General features: G+C 36.7%; 1 protein-coding gene across 1 annotated transcript; it reads right to left on the bottom strand.

The window, feature by feature from the left end:
• Nucleotides 1-7,186: 7,186 nt before the first annotated feature.
• On the bottom strand, nt 7,187-16,998 carry LOC148127532 (Golgi-associated RAB2 interactor protein 1B-like). The gene is made up of 4 exons (XM_087921352.1): nt 16,855-16,998; nt 12,032-12,204; nt 10,380-10,638; nt 7,187-7,876 (listed from the first exon to the last, which is right to left on the bottom strand). Exons 1-4 carry the CDS (start codon nt 16,969-16,971, stop codon nt 7,379-7,381), a joined length of 1,047 nt encoding a protein of 348 aa, XP_087777478.1. The 5' UTR covers nt 16,972-16,998; the 3' UTR covers nt 7,187-7,378.
• Between the last annotated feature and the right edge of the window lie 1,914 nt (nt 16,999-18,912).

Below are 18,912 nucleotides of genomic sequence, written 5' to 3'. Positions count from 1 at the left end.
TGGAGTGTTTAATATTCCATTCCTCCCAGGGGATGGGCTGCTGGGGGTTCGCAGGGGTTCGGGAGAGCCCCTAGCTAAGATTCTGTGCGGTTTGGAGAACCCCCAAATCCCACTCCCGGCTGGCCCTGCCCACCCCTCCCTTCCCCTTCCAGGACTCCCCACACAGCCCATTTTGGATGCAGGTAAGTGCAGGGCATGTGCGGAGAATCAGGGAGGGTGAAAAACGGGCTTCCTGGAAGTTCAGGAAGGCCAAAAACGGGCCCTTTTCCAGCTTCCAGAAAGCCTCTGGAGCCCAAGGAGGCCATTCCCCCCCCAGAGGCTCGAGGAAAGCCTCCAGAGGCCAGGGAGGGCAAAAAAGCTCCTCCCGCCAGGGTGCAGGAAACTGAGTAGGACATGCCCACCATGGCTACGCCCACCCAGCAACCCAGCAGGGAACCCATTGCTAAAATTTTTGAAGCCCACTGATTCCTCCTGCCTGATAGATAAGAGGAACAAATTGCCCCTCCATGCACATCTTGTAATCTTCCTAATATCACAAATGAACTCAAGGTAAATCTGTTTATGGCACAGGACCTGTCTATCTGAGACACCAACGATCTACCTATAGTGTCTGTCTCTCCTGTCAATCCAGCCAAGTTGATATCCTTTGATTAAACATTCCCATTTGGCTGGACTCAGGAAATAGGCCTACTCAGTGGCAGCAGTAGCCTTTTTGTACAGCCTCCCCTCCAGAGATTTGCACTGCCTCTATCCTGGACTTGTTCAAAGCTCTTTTGTCAGTCCTTGGGTTAAGTTGGGTGATGAACTCCTGTGGAAAAATGATGTAGTTGAGGTGACATTGGATTTATTTTCTCTGGTTATTTACTTTTTTGATTCTATTACTGCTGTTAATTTCTGTTTAGTATTGTATACTGTCCCAAACTGCTGTGGGGTTGTGAGGCCTTACATGATTGACAGTAGATAGATAGACAGAGGATCTAAGCCCTTTAGAATTTAGTAAATTAAATGTGTGCACATGTAATAACAACAGGAGGAAGTGGAATAGTAATCACTGTTGGCTTTTCCTCTAACACTATCACTGGAGAAATAAAGTGAGAGAGGCAGAAAGCTTTTGAGAAGGAAGAACTCAGTATTTGTTTAAATGAGATTAGATGAAAGGGACAGCTATAGACTATTGCTAAGGAGAAAGAAGGGAATTGTGTGCAGTAAAATCCTGTTTTGCAGCAGATTTCCAGAGACCAACAGCCAGTGTAGGGGTCCGACTGTCTCAATCCTCAATTACAGTATTATTGTTTTCTTTGCCTGTAGTGACTTTCCTGGCAGGCTGTAGAGAAATGCTAAAAGATGCTTCTTTACCTATCTAACCAGTGAGGAGAAAAAAGGGTGTATTTCTTAAGCACAAAATTTAAAATATTTTAGACCCAAAGGCATAGTTGTTTCCCCCTAAAAACACTATTTCCTGTAAACAGTTGCTACATCACATGAGTTTAATTCTGATTGTATTGAGCAATCCATGTGGTGGGTTATTCAGTTTTGCATTTTGAACTACAGATTTACAGTTTGTCATGTTTACTTGCTGGTCTATTTATCATTTATGACTAGAAATATTTGTATGCTGCTTACTCATTCAGGTGTAGCTTAATCTGCAACCATGGTTAAATAAACCATGGCTTAATGCAGTGTGTGAGCCCAATCTGCCGTGTATGAAATATGAGGCCATGTCTGAACTCAGAAACCAGTATTCAATGCCAGCTTGCCATAGGAGACTAAATGCTGATGGAACTCCTTTGGGTACTCTTTTGGCAATGACTTTTGAAGCACAACATGGAGAAGGTCCTTCATTCCAACCTCCTTAAGAGTCAAAACTGGCAGGCAGGGTCTCTTCTGAGCATCTGGCAAAGGGCCTTTTCAGTGATGAGGGCATTTTGTACTCTTTAACGATACTGCTAGACTTTCTTTTTCCCAAAATTGTTTTATTTTTAGCTATCCTTTTTGTTTAATTATTGATCTTTTTTATTTCCTATTTTTCTTCTTTTCACTTACCTTGTTGGCAATCACCCTAGGAAGCAAGTGTCTGAAGAGATACATACAAAAAGTATACATTGTGTGAAAGAAACAGTCAATTTTCACTCTTCAATACCATCATAAACCTGCTGTCCATGGCATCGTCCCCATCTCTTTTCTTCTAGATCTCCCATTGTGATCAAAGCTGGAAACATACAACTAGCCTTTTCCAACCTGACAAGTTCCAGATGCGTTACACTATAATTCCCTGTCCCACTCTAAGACATAACAAATTGAGGAAGCTGCTGGTGATAATCCATTTTCAAGGATCAATGAAAGGGATGAAATTCCTGTTATCTTTCATTATGATTCTAAAGGTTGTTTTGATTATGTTTTGTTCTGTCTGTCTAGCAGAGAAATGCCTTTTCTTTTTCTTTTACTTTTCCAATAGAAAACAATTTCTTTAAATAATTTGAGAATGTTTGCATTTATGTTTGACTACATGTTCAGGTCACATCTACAGCCTTTCTGAATTCAGTAAAACCTGGTACGTAAAGAAATTGTGGTGACTGGCATTGAGGCAAAGTGTTGTTGTTTTTTTTTAAAAAAAATAAAGGCAGATATCAATATCATATAAAGGTGTATGTGTGGAAATGTGTACGACATACTACCATAAACTATGTATCTGAATCACATTCTTTTTAAATGGATAATGCATTAATATTATTAGGCAAACAAAGCTAAATGGTGGGAAATCTAATATCCTTGTTGATGGACATTGCTGTTGTATTTTATTTGTATATTTCCCATCCCCTTTCAAATTTTTGCTTGGTGAGAATAAGTAGAGTAGATGCTAAGCTAAATGAATTTTATCCAGCAGGACATTTGAGGAATTTGTGTCATTTCTAGGCATAGAAACTGAACAAGTGAAAACGGAGAAGGTTCTTCTACAAACCTGGGAATTTTCGTGGTAATGATGGCTGTGAAGATGAACTTGAAGTCGTGGAAAAACTGCCTGTTACAAAACTGCTTGTGGTGAATTTCCTAAAAATAATCACAACCAAATTCATGGTTATCACTTACTATTTGCTTAGTGCTTCATATGCATTATCTAGTTATAACCCTTACAATAATCCTGTAAGTCAAAAGTAAGGTATATTGCAGGGATGCGCATAAGACGAAAAATGGCTTGCCTAAGGTTTGTGAGTTCCTCAACATAGGTGAGATCTGGATTTAGTATATTTGCAGTGTTTATATGCAACACAAATAAAAAACAAGTGAAGTCACCATTTTCAACTTTTGACCACATGTGCTAGGCACTCTCATCTGAACCAAGGATAAGACTCAAATCTAGGCTGCCAAAATTGGGGCAGCTTAATTGGGAGGAGTAAATTTTTTTGTCTCTCCTTATTGTCTTCTAGAACAGGGGTGAGCAACTATGGTAACTTTACAACCTGTGGACTTCAACTCCCAGAATTCCTGAGTCACTCAAAAAGATCCAGGAAAGTTGAACATAGAAAGTTGCCTTATATGATCTTAGAGAATATACAGTATAACTGTCTAATCTATAAGTTCTACTTGGAGCTGCAAGTGCAGTAGTCTAGAATTGTAGGGGCAATCCCATCATTAATCTTCAGAGATTCTTTTAACTAGAACATGTTTTCCTGTCAACCAGAAACTTTACTCCATTTTGTGGTATCTCTGTGTGGTTAACTAATGTCTGATTTAGCAAGCTTATTTGATTCTAAATTGGCAGACTTAGAGGACTCATAAGTGAAATCCAGTCACTTTTGTACATGTGATGATGTTGCAGCTTATACAAGAGGGGTGAGGCTTTGATCATAATACTGTGCCCACCATCTTCCTAATGCCAACTTCCTAGGGCTCAGAGAGAAGGACTCTACACAACCTTGTACTGAGACCTTAGAATATATGTTCACGCTTGCCTAAGTTGAGGCTGGAACTTGTCTAAACCTTTTGTGCAGTGAGTAACACTTTCCTTCTGAGTTTCAGGGAACAAGTCTCCAACAAAAGTAATTTTTAAGATTAAGGTAAGTAAAAAGGATTATGTTACTGTCAATCCATCCTGCGTACATTTTGGAATATTGTGCTCTTCTTGATTACTTATGACTGGAATTGAGCTTGGAATTATGGTTGTAAATTATACCAGTTGTTAAGTAAGTCATCATGTGACCACACTCCATTATAATAACTTTTTTGGGAGCAGTAATTAAGCAAATGTCATGGTTGTCAAGCAAACCTGTTCTCCGCAACAGGTGCTTGTTTTTTTGCCAAAACCCAGTTGTCAAAGAAATTGTCCATTTCTGGTAAAAATGTCATAAATTGTGGTCCATAGGATGCTGCAAATAGCCATAAATGCAAGCCACTTGCTTAGTGCCCAAAACTCAGCCCCTTGATTAAGGGTGGGTGGGGAGAATCACAAGAACTTCAAATCTGGTTTGTAAGCACCAGTTTTGGGGGTTTGTTGTAACTTCAAATGATTAAGTCATAAGTTGAGGACTAACTGTACCAATTTATCCCATGTTTTCCTTAGAGCAAGCCACTCCTTCTTAAGAGCCCCTGTCTTCCATGGACAATTAAGAACACAGGTTAGATAATGTTACAGGTTTATTGTAAGTTTCCCAACAAGATAATGTTTGTGAAGTGCTATACAAATGTTGCATTCTTATGTGGGACTTGCCACTGATTGTGAAATCCAGGTATTACAAGTATTTCAATGAGAAATATTTTCTTTCTCCCAGTGTTGCTTTTTAAATGCAAAGAACAGAAGCTTGCTAATAGATGTTTTCACCAAATGGGTAAGACTATGGCTATTGTACTGAACATAAGAGGGGATGGGAACGACCTTTATGATTTTGTTAGGACTTTTTTTATACCACACCAAAATAACATACTCAAATTTAATTGCACTAAAGTTCAAATGTGTAATTTAATCTCATATAAAGCATTCATGTTAAACTGCAGTCTCTTTATTGATTACTGTTTTAGTACCATGTTGGTTTATGTTGTTTTAAATGTTCTATAATGCAGCCTTAATTAAGTTTGCTTAATAATCCTGCTCTTCTTAGTAGAGTTTAGTTTAATATTTCCTTAATGCAGTGTTCCTCACTCTGATCTCTTCCAGATTTACTGGAATTACAGTTCCCATGCTTCCCAGCCAGAATAAAGCACATCAAGTCAGCAAAAGTTGTCTTTAAGAACTCCAGTCTCTCATATTTTTAAAAATGCAAATTTTAAACATGTATGTAAAATTACATTCCCTTTACCACAAAAAAAGCTAAAATGATAGTTTCCTTCCCTCCTGCTCTACAAAAATCCCTGCCTCTTTAAAGTAACTGCATTCTTATCAGCCATATATACATGTAGAAATGTCTTCCAGCTGTCAACATCAGCCAGGACAAGAAAAAGTCCTACTTACATTGGATGGGAAATGGGATTTTCTCCCTTTTTGTTACACCAATCAAACAATCTTACATTGATTTAATAAATGTGAGAAAAGATTGCTGGTATCTACAGTTACTAGGTTTATCTGAACTGGTGAATTTTATTTACCAAGGGTTTTTTTTTGCAAATGTGTCCAAATGAATTATAGGTTGACCCACCTGTAGAGTTGAAAGTAATTATAGCTAAGATACAGCTTTTGGTACTGTAATAAATAAAATCTGCTTCCCATGAAGCTTTGCTTAGTAACGAATGTGCTTTGTGTTGGTTGAGGAAAAAAATACTATGCTTGACAATATTGAGAGAAATAAAAGAAAGGGCCTTTAACAAATAAATGGATGGATTGGATCAGGGAAGTCACTGGAATGTCCTTGGCAGAGTTACAAATTATTGCTTGGACAGATCAAGTTGATGGCCCATACAATCTCCAGAGATCCAATATAGCGTAACTCAATGGTATTTTACTAACACTCTCTCAGTACCTTGGACAAGTCTACTAAGCCGAACTATAGTACTTAGATTCCCATTTTTACATAGCCACTCAAATGAAATCAGCATGGAACCAATATTTCTAAGTAGTCATTACTTTCTTCGCATTTCATCACCCTCAGATTCTCACACTCTCTCTGGAGTGGATACATGCAGCAAGAAAAGATAAACTTGGGAACTTCAACATTTCAATAGAAGAGAATATATGTAGCTCAGGATATAACTATGAGGTCCTTGGCGCTCTCTGAGCTGATGCTCCACTGATAATGTTACCTACTCAGCTAATAAAATGTCTGCATGCAAATAAAGAATCTTAGAGAACACCAAGGACTCCACACTTCATAGTTTGTAGGATGAAACAATCCCGTTCAGATAGAACGTCTTCTATGATTTTATTCCCAACTCCAGACACCCTGCATGTTTAATCGCTGAACATCACCAAGAGTCTGTTCAGTGATTTCCTCTCTTTTAAAAAGGCTATTGCTTCCTCTTTTATATTCAACTATGGTGCTTCTACACCAGAATCAAACTCCAGAGTTTGGTGTACAGAGTAATAATATATATAGCACCCCTGAGTAATCAGTGCTTGAGACATATTATCTTGTTATCCTTTCAACAACCCTGTAAGATAGATTATTCTTACTCTTCCCAGGCTGAGTCTGTTTAAAGCATGGCTTTCTTAAAACCATCTCCATAGATCAAAGCATAGATCAAAGCAATTGAACTGAGAACCTTTAAAATCATTGTTTAACCAGCCCCTGGGACTTCTGTTCAAAACCCAACATTTTTTTCCACCAGTTAAATCAGTATGTGTGGGATAGTTGTGAAATATGAATTTATCAGCTCTTCCTCTATTTGAAGAGCTCTGAAATTCAATTGATAGTGAATTTTTGAGTGGATTTTTAATTGATAAATAACCAGTATGCATTTGCAGCCAGTATGCTAAAGCAGGTAAAGATAATCTTTGGTGGCTGTCATCTGAGCCTTATGATTATGTTCACATAACAAACCTAATCAGATCAAATAAAGATTAAACCTACTAAAAACATTTGCAAATTGTAGTTATTATCAAACTAGGCTAGTGTGTTTTTTGTGGCTTAGCATATTGTGGAAACCTGGGTCATTTAAGTAATATTCAGTTCAATGTATCATGCAAAACTAAAAATTAACCAGAATTACTTCAGTAATGCAGCTATGGAATAATAAATTTCTCCCTATCATTTGGCAGTAAGATGAATATTTTTATATGGAGAGATCTGATTGCCTACGTTGTTCTAATATCCAGACAGAGAATTTTGACTTTTTTTCTCCTTCCTGGACTATCAAAATACTAACAAAGAATATAGTAAGATCTTCTTCACTACAGGGTTTGGCAGGATGATCCATATGACCAATTTACCAAATGTTTCCTTTCTTCTCCAGCTTACCTAGAAGGTTTTGGAGTTTCACCCTTATAGAGCTCAAAGCTCTCTGCTTTCAGAAAATTCTTCATTTCACTATGAGTCATTTTAGGTTTCTCCTGAAGTCTTTGTTGCTCATCCTCAGTATATTCTTCATCAGGGAAAACCAAGCTCTGATGAGATATTTTTGTGGTCTTTGGCAAGTGCACTACTGATTTTTGCTCTGGTTCCTTCTGTTTTTGCTCTTGCACCTTTGAATGTGCAGAATCTTTAACATCTTTATGGAATTCTTCCTGGAATCCTTCTTGGAATCCTTTTGAGCCTCCTTCTTGGAATCCTTTTGAGCCTCCTTCTTGGAAAGTTTTTGGGAATCCTTCTTGGAAAGTTTTTGGGAATCCTTCTTGGAATCCTTTTGAGAATTCTTCTTGCAATTCTTTTGGGAATCCTTCTTGCAATTCTTCTTCAAACCCCTTTGGGAATCCTTCTTGCAATCCTTTTTGGCATTCTTTCTGGAGCTCTTCCTGGAAATTGAGGAAGTAAATAAGAAATAAAAAGATGGTTACAACTATCACAAAAAACTTGAGTCATCTTACACTGCTAGAGATTTGCTAGCCTGCCTACCATAGTAAGCCTTAACAAAAACATCCTAGATGGAATTTTCCTGGAGGAAAATTTCACACACTTAATTAAATCATAATTGAATGTGAATATTATCTGAGGTGTGTTATAGAGCCAGCCCTCCCAGAGGCACTTACAAGACTGTGGTTCCAGCAACTGGCATCAACAAGTTGAGAAGGCCAATTTCTCAATATCCCATGTAGAATGTGCTTCTGCCTTGCTACAAGGAAATTAGAAAATTTTTCCATTATTGTACTTGCCTGTTTTCACTTAAGCAAGTGGAAAATGCCTGGAGCCTCTCCTTATATGAAAATCATCTTAGCATTATTTAATAAAATTGAATGTCTGATGAATTTAAACAAGGAGACAATGGTATGGAAATTAGCAAGTTTTGCACATGCTGCTGCTAAACAGAAATAATATTTTACCAAAAGTTCCTAATTTTTTCTGATATTTTACTTGCGTAAAACAATTCTGAAGACATTGTGGCCAATAAATTTGGAGGATCAATATGCATATCAACACAGAAGAAAGGAGATTTAACAGTGAACAAACTCTTGTACAATATGCTTGATTTCAAGTGCCAGAAAATAATAATGTCTAGGATTGTCAAATGCAGATTAGAGCCCTATATAGAAAAGGTTGTTCACGTTAGTTTTAGAAAAAGTGAAAGAAAATGAAATATTATAGGTGATAAATGCTGGGTAAGGGAGGAATCACCTAGCATTACAAAAGTGCAAAGCAAAGTCAGTATATGCTTCATTGATTGTAGAAAGGTCTTTGATTGTGTTAGCCATGTCAAGCTATGGAATGTGCTTAGAAAACTATAAATCCCTGAACATCTCATTCTCCTCATGTGAATTCTACACATAGGTCATGAATCCAAGTATGGATTGATAACAGAGAAACAGATTGATTCCTGCCTGGCAAAAGAATGAGACAATATACTCTCCACTTATTCAATTTATCAACTTATATGCATTTATTAATTCAACTTATATGCAGAGTATATATCAAGGGAAGCTGAATTGGAAGAATGGTTTTAAAACTATGGGAAAATAATCAACAACCCTCAGTGGGCCAATGACTCTGTTCTGAAAGATTCAAATGCAAATAATCTGCAAGCTTTAATGGAAATCAAAATGTGGAAAAATGTGAAAAAGACTAGTCTAGTACAACTGATTCTGAAGATATTGAATTGGTAGATACTTTTGGCCTTTTATATAAATAGTAAAGGAATCAGCAAGAAATCAAGAAATAAACATCAGAATAGCAACTCAAATATTATGTACTTCAGAGACTTATGAAGATGTGATGTAGCTGGGAATGTAATGCTGGGAAAGGTGGAAAGAAAGAGAAGAGAATAACCAGTAGTAAAGTAGTGGATTGATTTATAACAATGATGAGTGTACTGTTGTAGATATGAAAAACCAGGTTGCAGATAGAGACATATTCTTTAGGAGAAAATCTATTCGTGTGATTTCTAGAAGTTGACATTAGCTTGATGGCACAGCTCTACCCCCTGCTGTACTAATACAAGAAAATGAAAGAGGGCTTTGCTACCATATATTATCTATATATGAGTGCCTCATTTGAAAGTAAATAATTGTTACAATTCTTCTGCTGTAACTTTCAACTTTCTTCTAATAAATATTACCAATCAGAATGTAGAAACATTTCCTTGGCTCAGCTGTGCCCTGTCTAGATTGACAGAAGGAAAGGATGACAGAGGATTAACTGGACATGATTCTTTCTACAGAAAGGGCTTTCTTCTATCCCACACCTACACAATACTGTAACTTTGCAACCTCACTGGAGCTATGATTAAATTGCTTTAATTTTTAAAAAGAGGTTGCAGCATTTTTAAGCTGGCTTTCTAAATAATTTTGATGGTTTTATTGATCCATTTTTTAATTCCTAATTTTCTCATGTTTAAATGTAATTTAAAATGTTTGGGTACTTTTAAATAGAGTAACTTTTAATGAAGTAGTCTATTTTTAAAAAAATAAATGATTTTAAATAGTTTGTTGAGTTGCTCGCCAATAATTCAGACAGATAGGGAGCATTTTTGAGATTCCTCTGCTGGAAATATTGTGAATTAAATTCAGGCTTTTGTTTAATTCTTGACTCAGTTTTAAGACAATATCCCAACATATTTCCATTGCCAATAAAAGAGAATATGTTTAGCTCAGGATCTGAAATTTGGGGTCCTTGATGCTCTCTGAGCTTGGCTGTGTTTTTGCAGTGGTTTCATTCCCAAACTAGGTAACAGTATCAGACTAGCACTGGATTGGTAATGAAATATCTGCAATAAAACAATCAAGCTGAGAGAGCAATCAAAGACCCCACATTTTCATTGTCTTATGAGCAAGGCACCAAATTGTGTAAGTCCATGTTTATTCTTACAGTTTCCTCCTCACTTGGGATGATTTGAATGCTTAGGCTGTCAGTTACTGTGCAGGAAGTAGGTTGAGCTGTCAGGTAGCAAGATGGAGGATGATGAAGAAGATAGACTAGTGATAACCAGCGCTCAAACAGAGCCTCTTCTTCCTTAGTAGATGCCTGAAATTGTAGGTAATAAGAGCGTCCATTGATCAGCTGGATTTTGATGAGTTGCTTCTTGGGATTGTAGATGGAAATCCGCACAAACTTCAAAGGGAGGAGCCTGAAATTATACCAAAGTAAGAAATATATAGAATCTTTCATTGCAAAGCCCTCAAAGAACTGTGGATATATTTGCCCTTTATTTAAAATATTATTAAGATAATAACAATGGTCCAAAAAAAAAGAACAAATAAAATGTGTCAAATTCATCTATGCTATGCCATTAACAAACCATATTGTCTGCAGGAGCATCATTGTATACAGTTCATGTGTGATTCAGAAGTGAAATTTTATAATTTTTTAATCTTGGCAAACTTTTGAAAAATGGCTGGAAATTGTCACTGACTGAAAATGTGGGGCCCTAATTGCTAACTAATGCAAGATACATGAGTTACATACATGATGCCCTTCCTGAAAGCCGTGCCTACTGAACAGAATTTAAAGGGCTGGGATTAGGGATTAGTGCCTGCCTATCTGTAGGGCCACTTGTCCTGCAGATCAGTTTGATCAGCAGGACAGGTTCTTTAAAAATGCCACCCACACTATATAGCTTCTCCTCTGTAAAAGAATTACAACAATCGGGTGCTTTTAATAGTTATCACAAAACATCCTTTTTGCATAACATTTATTACTTGGGTGGTGGTAAAGCTAGGTACAATTTCTAATTATGCATTTTTACAGAGACACAATTGAGAGCATTTTAACACACTGCATCACTGTTTGTTTGGTGGCAGCAGTGCCTCAGATAGAAAGTCCATGAAGAGAGTAGTAAGGACAACTGAGAAGATTATAGGGAATTCGCTTCCTGTTATTCAGGATACTCCTTATAAGCGCTATATGTTTAGAGCTCAAAGGCATTGTTAGAGACCCCACATACCCACTTTATGGTCTGTTTCTGTTGGGAGGAGGAGGTTTTGAAGTATTTCTAGCAGGTTTTAGATTCTGTAACAGCTTTGTTCCCTATGCCATCTGTCTGATAAACTTGCAAGATTAGTTTTTCTATACGTCAGAAATAGACTGTGTTGTTTCTCTGTGTCTTATACTATACATGGGTATAGGCATAATTTTGTATTCATTTGCTTTTTTGTCATGTTTATTAGTGTATATTGGAGGTGGAGACCCTTTGAGAGCTGCATGCAGCCAAATTTCATGTTAATGTATGCCAATAAGTGTACATTCAAAGTGATAATAAAGTTATTCTAAGTTCATATTTGGATCAATATCTGGGGCTTGTTTGTGTTATATTACAATTCCTATCTTCTCCCAGTCAGCATGTGATTGGCAGATGGTAACAGCTATATGTAATTCAACAGATCTAGTCTACAGAAGACTGTCCAAATGATTATCTCTTTACTTACTCTTCTCCCTAGCACTATAACCCTGTTACTTTTTATCCAGCTGTTAGCAAATACAAACTTTGAATAGGTGCAGTTGGATCACTTCTGTAACTTAACCTGGTAAGGGTCAGTTCTTCTGCTTGCGAGCCTGATGAGGAGACCTGTTCTGCAACAGGACGAGCAATAAACATCAGATTGGGCAATGGCAACTTGTTGTTGGTGGAAGCAATACCTATTATGGCTTCATTGGAGGAGTTGTGGATGAAGACATGTCTGCCTTTTCTTGTGACCTGGGATGAAGGAAACCAGAAGCAGATGTTAAAGAGAAGCTTTTTTTTCAAGGAAGAACCCCAACAAAGGATATACTGTATGTGTGAGAGGGATAATTAACAGCTCTACTGAAATAATTTGTTTTTCACTACTGGTATTGAGATATATGCTGTGTATCATTTCTTTTGCACCATCAAAAGATTTGAAGAGATGGGTTTATTCAACCTGCTAAACTTTAAAGCTGGGTTTATAACACATAATTAATGCATTCCTTTTAGAGTTTGCAGCAGAAATTCAAGTCCAGAAAACACACAATGACTGATTCAGCAGGATCATTAACTTCTTTATAAACATAATACATGAGTAAAGTTTACAATACCATTTGTAGATTCTTTCAATGCATCATAAGCAAAAACACAAGCAGCAGCTCAGATGGCTCAGAACAGATATGTGACAGCTCCAGTTCAGAGCAGAACTCAATTTCAACAAGCAAGCAAGTTAGTTTCTCTTTCACTTTAGAGCTGAGCACAGAACAGAGATAAACCATGCCAAGATTCTCTCTTTAAGTTGCAGCCCCCAATTCAGCTCTCATTGGCTGACCTTCTTACTAAGCTCTATTCCAGTTCATGAATATACTCTTGACAGTTCCTCTATTGTGCTATACCCAAACAATTTAAACACATTATAAAGTCAATATAATAGACTGTTTTGTACAATATGTTATGTCAGTGGCTAAAGCTCTACAATACACTGAAGCATGGACTATCTTAATTCCACTTTAATCAATTTAAACACATTATAAATTCAATATAATAGCCTGTTTTGTACAATATGTTATGTCAGTGGCTGAAGCTCTACAATACACTGAAGAATGGACTATCTTAATTCCACTTTAATCTACTGCAGAAAATTACATGGACCCAACCAACATTTTACCTGATTTTTATGGTGGTACATTTTTTCCCCATATGACATCCTCTGAGTGGGAAGTGTTTTGAACTATCAAGTGAGGTAACTATTCTTGCCAATGCAAATTTTTCATTTATATAGTATTAAATTAGGTTTAGGTACTGGTGACTGCAGTGTATTTGCTGTCTTGATTTGTCTTTAGCAATAATTCAAAACTCTCCCAAGGTCTTTAATCCCTTTGATCAATCTTAACCACATTCATTATCTTCACTTGCTTTTACTTCTCTAATATCTTGCCAAATATAGTCATTTGATGTAGTCCATTACAAGCTAAATCACATGGACAAAATAAGTAAATTTCTGCTTGCTGAGCTTTGCTTCAAAGGAGCAGCAAACCTTTATTTCCTACAAAATTGATTAGTTGGTTATTCAAGTCTACAGCAGTGTTAGTAATTATCTCCAAATCCATAATATGGGCTATCCTCTTTTGCTCTTGTCAGTCTCCAATATTCACAGCCATATGTTACTACAGAGAGACTATTACTTACACTCTAATGCCCTTTCGAAAGACTCACTTCCTTTCCAATTCTGAACTATTTGCTTCTTCAAACTTAGTTTTTACATAAGTTCTTGTTCATTGTAGAGTCCTCAGAAAAAAACATCTGTACTGCTGTATTCATTAGCCTGTTTTACATTCAAAAGCTGTGCTATACTAAATGAGTAAATGTAAACCTGCTTTTCATATTATTTTCTCTTTCCATTATTTAGCCTGTATTACTTAATCTGATTTCATATTCCTCAGTAGCTTTGGTATTTCTTTCTCCTTGTGTGTAGCTCCACTCTTCTTTGTAAGACCTGAAGCAAAACTCTGATTGCAAGAAGAACTAGTGCAGTTACTTGTTGAACCTGTGCATTCTCTTACCTCTCCTTTCTTGTCTATATGTAGGTATGTACATACATTTTTCCAATTTCAAGGCCATGCAACCTTATTTTGTATTTATTCATGTATCATTTTTGATGTACGTTTTAGCATAATACATTTTCATGTGCTGAGGTGCAAATACATGTGGTTAGTTAGCAAAACCCTAAAATAATTTGGTTAGTGTTGAGGATTAACCACATTCCTCAGCAGTAAGTCTATTCTCTATATATTTTTCAGGAACAAATACATTTATCATAAAAGAGAAATAAAGGGTGGAAAAAACAAGATTGGGACTTCATTGAAGCCAAGACATTAACTCTCTAACCATTGATTTTTGTCTGTATTACTGTAGGGCAGGGGTGCCAAACTCAAGGCCCAGGGGCCAGATCTGGCCCATGGTATGCTTAGAACTGGCCTATGGGGCTGCCCTAAAAACAGCTAAGGACTGTCCTGTGGTGCTTCTCCCTACCTCCGTTTTTGCTAGCAGAGGGTTGCAGGAGGCCATTGCAGCTGAAAATGGAGCTTGCGAACATGTTTTCTCTGGCAAAGCGCTTGGGCCACCACAGGTGCCCCCAACACAAGTGATGTCGACCCACTCTGGTCATGCCCCCTCCAGCCCCCCAAGGTCAAACACAACCCTGAGGTGGCCCTCAATGAAATTGAATTCGACACCCCTGCTATTGGGGATCTACAAAAGCTCCATCTTGCACAGTGTCTTTTAACATTGGAAACTTGAAGAGATGCGGACTACAACTCCCAGAATTCCTCCGCCTGCTTTGCTGACTGTGGAATTGTGGGAATCCACACCTCTTCAAGTTGTCAAGGTTGAGAAACCTTGATCTAAACATTTCTCATGCAGGATCAAGTTTCAGAGCTAGGAGTAAGAATAAAACTTATGTTTGCCCTGATATATGAAGCATCAGAATCTAAAACAAAGCAAATATTAATTATGCATTGATTATGGTGATATCACAGCAGAATGGGAAAATAAATCTTAGCTGTTCTCAAACTGCCTGGAGTCCTCCTGTGATGATGCTATTGTTTTCACCCATCAAAACTTTATTCTTTTCATGGTTAAAGGAATCAACCATTGTGCAAAGGAAGCTCCTGAGAGGATGTAGGGAGCACCTTGGCTGTTGTAGGGAAGAGGAAATTTCAGGATCTGGGAAATGAGCAAGGTAAGAGTTCTCATCACTCATCCTTTTTTGGAGCATTTCTTCCAGAACAGAAGGTGAGTCAGTAACTACTTAATTACTAGCTTACTAAAGTACTGACCATCTCAAGCAATATGAAAACCATTGAGAGTATACAAAGACCTTTACTAATTTCAGATCAGTATACAGGTAGTTCTTGATAAATATCTACCAGCCAATCTCTTTTCAGAAAAATAAGAAAAAGAAAAACAATAAATGTGTATTTAACTATAATAAAAAACAAGTAAGGTAGAGACAATCCGTAAACCTTTAGTTCCTTGAAGATGAAATAGCTGGAGAAACAGTTGGAAAAGGAGATCTTCAAGCTCAAGTGCAGATTACACAGAAGATATACATACAGATAGTCCTCGATTTACAACAATTCATTTAGTGACCATTCAAAGTTACAACAGCACTGAAAAAAGGGACTTTATGACTGTTTTTCACATTTACAACCATTGTAGCATCCCCATGGTCACATGATCAAAATTCAGCCACTTGGCAACTGACTCATATTTATGACTGCTGCAGAGTCCTGGGATCACCTGATTGACCTTCTGTGAACTTCTGACAAGGAAAGTCAATGGTTCACTTAACAATCATGTTACTAACTTAACAACTGCAGTGATTCACTTAACACCTGTGGTAAGAAATGTCGCAAAATGTGACAAAACTCACTGAACAAATGTCTCACTCAGCAACAGGAATTTTGGGCTCAGTTTTGGTTGTAAGTCAAGGACTACCTTTAATCTTAGTATGTGGGAAAAGAAACTTTAATATGCTACATTGACATTTGATACAATGATTATTAGGAGGTTGGGCTTAGGTTCAAATATGTCAATAATGTGAACAAGATTTTTAGGAAGATAAAGAGGAAATTCATATACATTGCCTAAGTTCATTTGAATTATAAACATAGCATCCCTGCTTAACTAACCATCGATTAAACCAAGTCAATAACATTTTTGCCAGTGTATCAACTGTTCACATTGACCTTGCATCTATTTATATTTCCTTAATGTCCTTCCAGGTGGCAGTACACCATGAAGAACTTGTAGATTTTGGAGCGTTCTCCTTCCCCATTATGCTCTCTTTTAGGTATATTATACCTCCAACTAGTCACATTGGATGGGGATGGTGCAGTGGTGGTACGCTACTAAAAATCATTACTGGTTACACCCAACCGGTAGTAAAAAAAAAAAAGCCTCCAATAAGCTGAGAGGATAAAAGACCGAAAAGCGCATGGGAGAATGGGAGGGTCATTCCTAGCTTTTTGTTTCTTCATCCTCTCCGCTGATTGGCTTGTTAGGGGTGCGCCAGAGGTGGTATTCAGCAGGTTCTGACCAGTTCTGGAGAACTGGTAGCAGAAATTTTGAGTACTCCGGAGAACCGGCAAATCCCACCTCTGACTGGAGATTTTACAGTATCGTTCCCCTGCCACACCCACCAAACCATGCCCACGGAACTGGTAGTAAAATTTTGTGAATCCCACCACTGGGGCGTGTGCATTAGGGGCACACACATGCATGCATGATCACCCACCAAACTGGTAGCGACTAAGGTAGGATCCCACTACTGGGATGGTGGAAATTGCAATGGAACACAACCACAAGATTCCAGATTGGGAGAGGTTGGCTGGTTCTTACCTGGACAAAGTTGCTTTCAAACATGGCAACATACTGAAATGAAGGGTATTCTCCTTTTTCAAGATATTTCTGCAGACCTGCCTTGCTAGGGGCTTGGACCGGAGAAGTAAAATCCATACTCTGCTCAGTCCTGGGAAAGAGATCCAGTACCAGACTATCTGCAAATGAAACATCAGGGCCTTCAAGAATCATGAGGTGTTATGTTGTAAATACAGGATATGTTAATAGTACAAACTTAGCAATGTATGAAAAGTAGAAGGTCATGGTATATATGGCAAAGACAATGCCAGAAAAGTCACATTGTGTCCAATATTTTAATATTTACTTAATAGATTTTATTTAATACATTTTTGAAGGAAAAAAAATAATCATCTCACGTACAAAGATTCTACTTATCAAGCTAAACACAGAGGTTTTGTCAACGCTTCTTTTATTTTTATTATAAAATAAAACAGCTCCTGGAAAGAGATAGTCAACAAGCATAGTATTAATATATGATATTAAGAGAGTAAATATTTGACCAGAGTACTCTATAGTTCTGAAGAATCTTATTATCTTCAATAACATTTATAAAAGAATGGCATGTGTAATAAAACCTTTTGGGTCTGTGTATCTTTTAAAACACTCTATTTTACTTTTTCTATAGATACAATTTACCATGTTTTACTTTATGCCAAGTGATATGAGTGGGTGGGGAATCTGATTTCCAGCACTGAATTATTGTCAGTGTGACAGATACAAGCAGGGTAATTAGCATTTCTTTTGAAGTTGTTCTTAACGAGGCTTAGAACAGATAGACAATAAATACAATTTTACTTCTGTGCAAATGGTTTAAAGATAATACAGCTACTTTCCTCACTTGATTTATTGTAGAAAATTTTATTTTATTTTAGGTATTCCTAATAAATATATAAAATAGTTCCTTTTTGTCCTTTTCAGATTAGGATTTCAACTAAATTTCTGTGAATTTATTAAGATGTATTTCAGACCCCAAAACTGAGATGGTGATGAAATGAATCTTTGAAGCAGATTTTTAAATTGTTCCTCCCTGATAGATAAAATCTTGCCAAACTGAAGCATGCTAACATTTTTAAAATGTTTTTTTCTAAAAAATACTGTAAGAATTAAAATTTTTGACCACTTATTTGAAATTTTCAATGCAAATTAACAATTGTATTATCAGTTGTAAAATTGTTACTTTTTAAAGGTGAAAGATATATTTTGAACACATTATGCAAAGACCCAATATAGTTGAGAAGCCCATAATTCTGGAAAAGCTGGAAGGAAAGAGAAGAAAAGGACCAACTCAATTAGAGAGGAAATACTGATGGAAAACCTGAAGGGCAAGGTTAATGTTAAATGATTGTCAAGTACTTGCTAAGAATTGGTAACTTGGTCGTATATAATCAAATTAGTTTTGGAATAATTAATAGAAAAATGAACTATGGAGTTATACATCTCTATTAAATGTATTATATGGACTGAAAATACTTGCAAAAATATTTAGCTATTGAGAATTTCAATCTATTGTATAACGTATAGTTTTTAAATATAAAAACCAAAGGATTCTAAACAAGATATAAATAACAGAGTGAACAGCGATCGCTAGCCATTCTAAATTGTGTTGAATCTCTTTCATTAACTCTAATACTAGGAAATGATTTAAAGTGCAATTTATTTGTAATATTAAGGAAAGGTAATCCCAGTCTAATTAAAAAGCACAAATTAAGACAAGTGGTTTATATGCACAGAGGATTGTCAAAAGAAGTTTGGTAATTTTGCTATGAACTACTATTATGTTTAAAAGCCTTCTGATAAGATTTGAAATTTGTCTGCCCTTCAAAGACAGACTGATTAGAATTAGCATAATGTGAAATAAATGAACTGAAAAGAATTGCTAATATAGAGGCAACTAATTTTATACTTTGATTTAATAATGATGCAGGTCTCTGGTTGGATACTTACATTTTACCCTTGTTATGTTTAAATAAACGGTAAAGGAGATCCTATGGATTTTACTCTACTACTTGTTGCCAACTATAGGGGCAGTGCTCATCT

The sequence above is a fragment of the Pseudonaja textilis genome, chromosome 1 (assembly GCF_049901715.1).
Source record: "Pseudonaja textilis isolate UNSWEBS1 chromosome 1, rPseTex1.2, whole genome shotgun sequence".
NCBI lineage: Eukaryota > Metazoa > Chordata > Lepidosauria > Squamata > Elapidae > Pseudonaja > Pseudonaja textilis.
The sequence above is the reverse complement of the archived record's forward strand: the minus strand, read 5'-3'. Positions and strand labels throughout refer to the sequence as shown.

Excerpts from the sequence above, each read along its gene's own strand:
- LOC148127532 (XM_087921352.1), bottom strand. The coding sequence starts at position 16,971 with ATGGATTTTACTTCTCCGGTCCAAGCCCCTAGCAAGGCAGGTCTGCAG. Across the intron at positions 10,639-12,031 it reads GAAGAACTGACCCTTACCAG|GCTCCTCCCTTTGAAGTTTG; the intron begins GTTAAGTTACAG and ends GTATAATTTCAG. Across the intron at positions 7,877-10,379 it reads TCCCAAGTGAGGAGGAAACT|GAAGAGCTCCAGAAAGAATG; the intron begins GTAAGAATAAAC and ends CTCAATTTCCAG.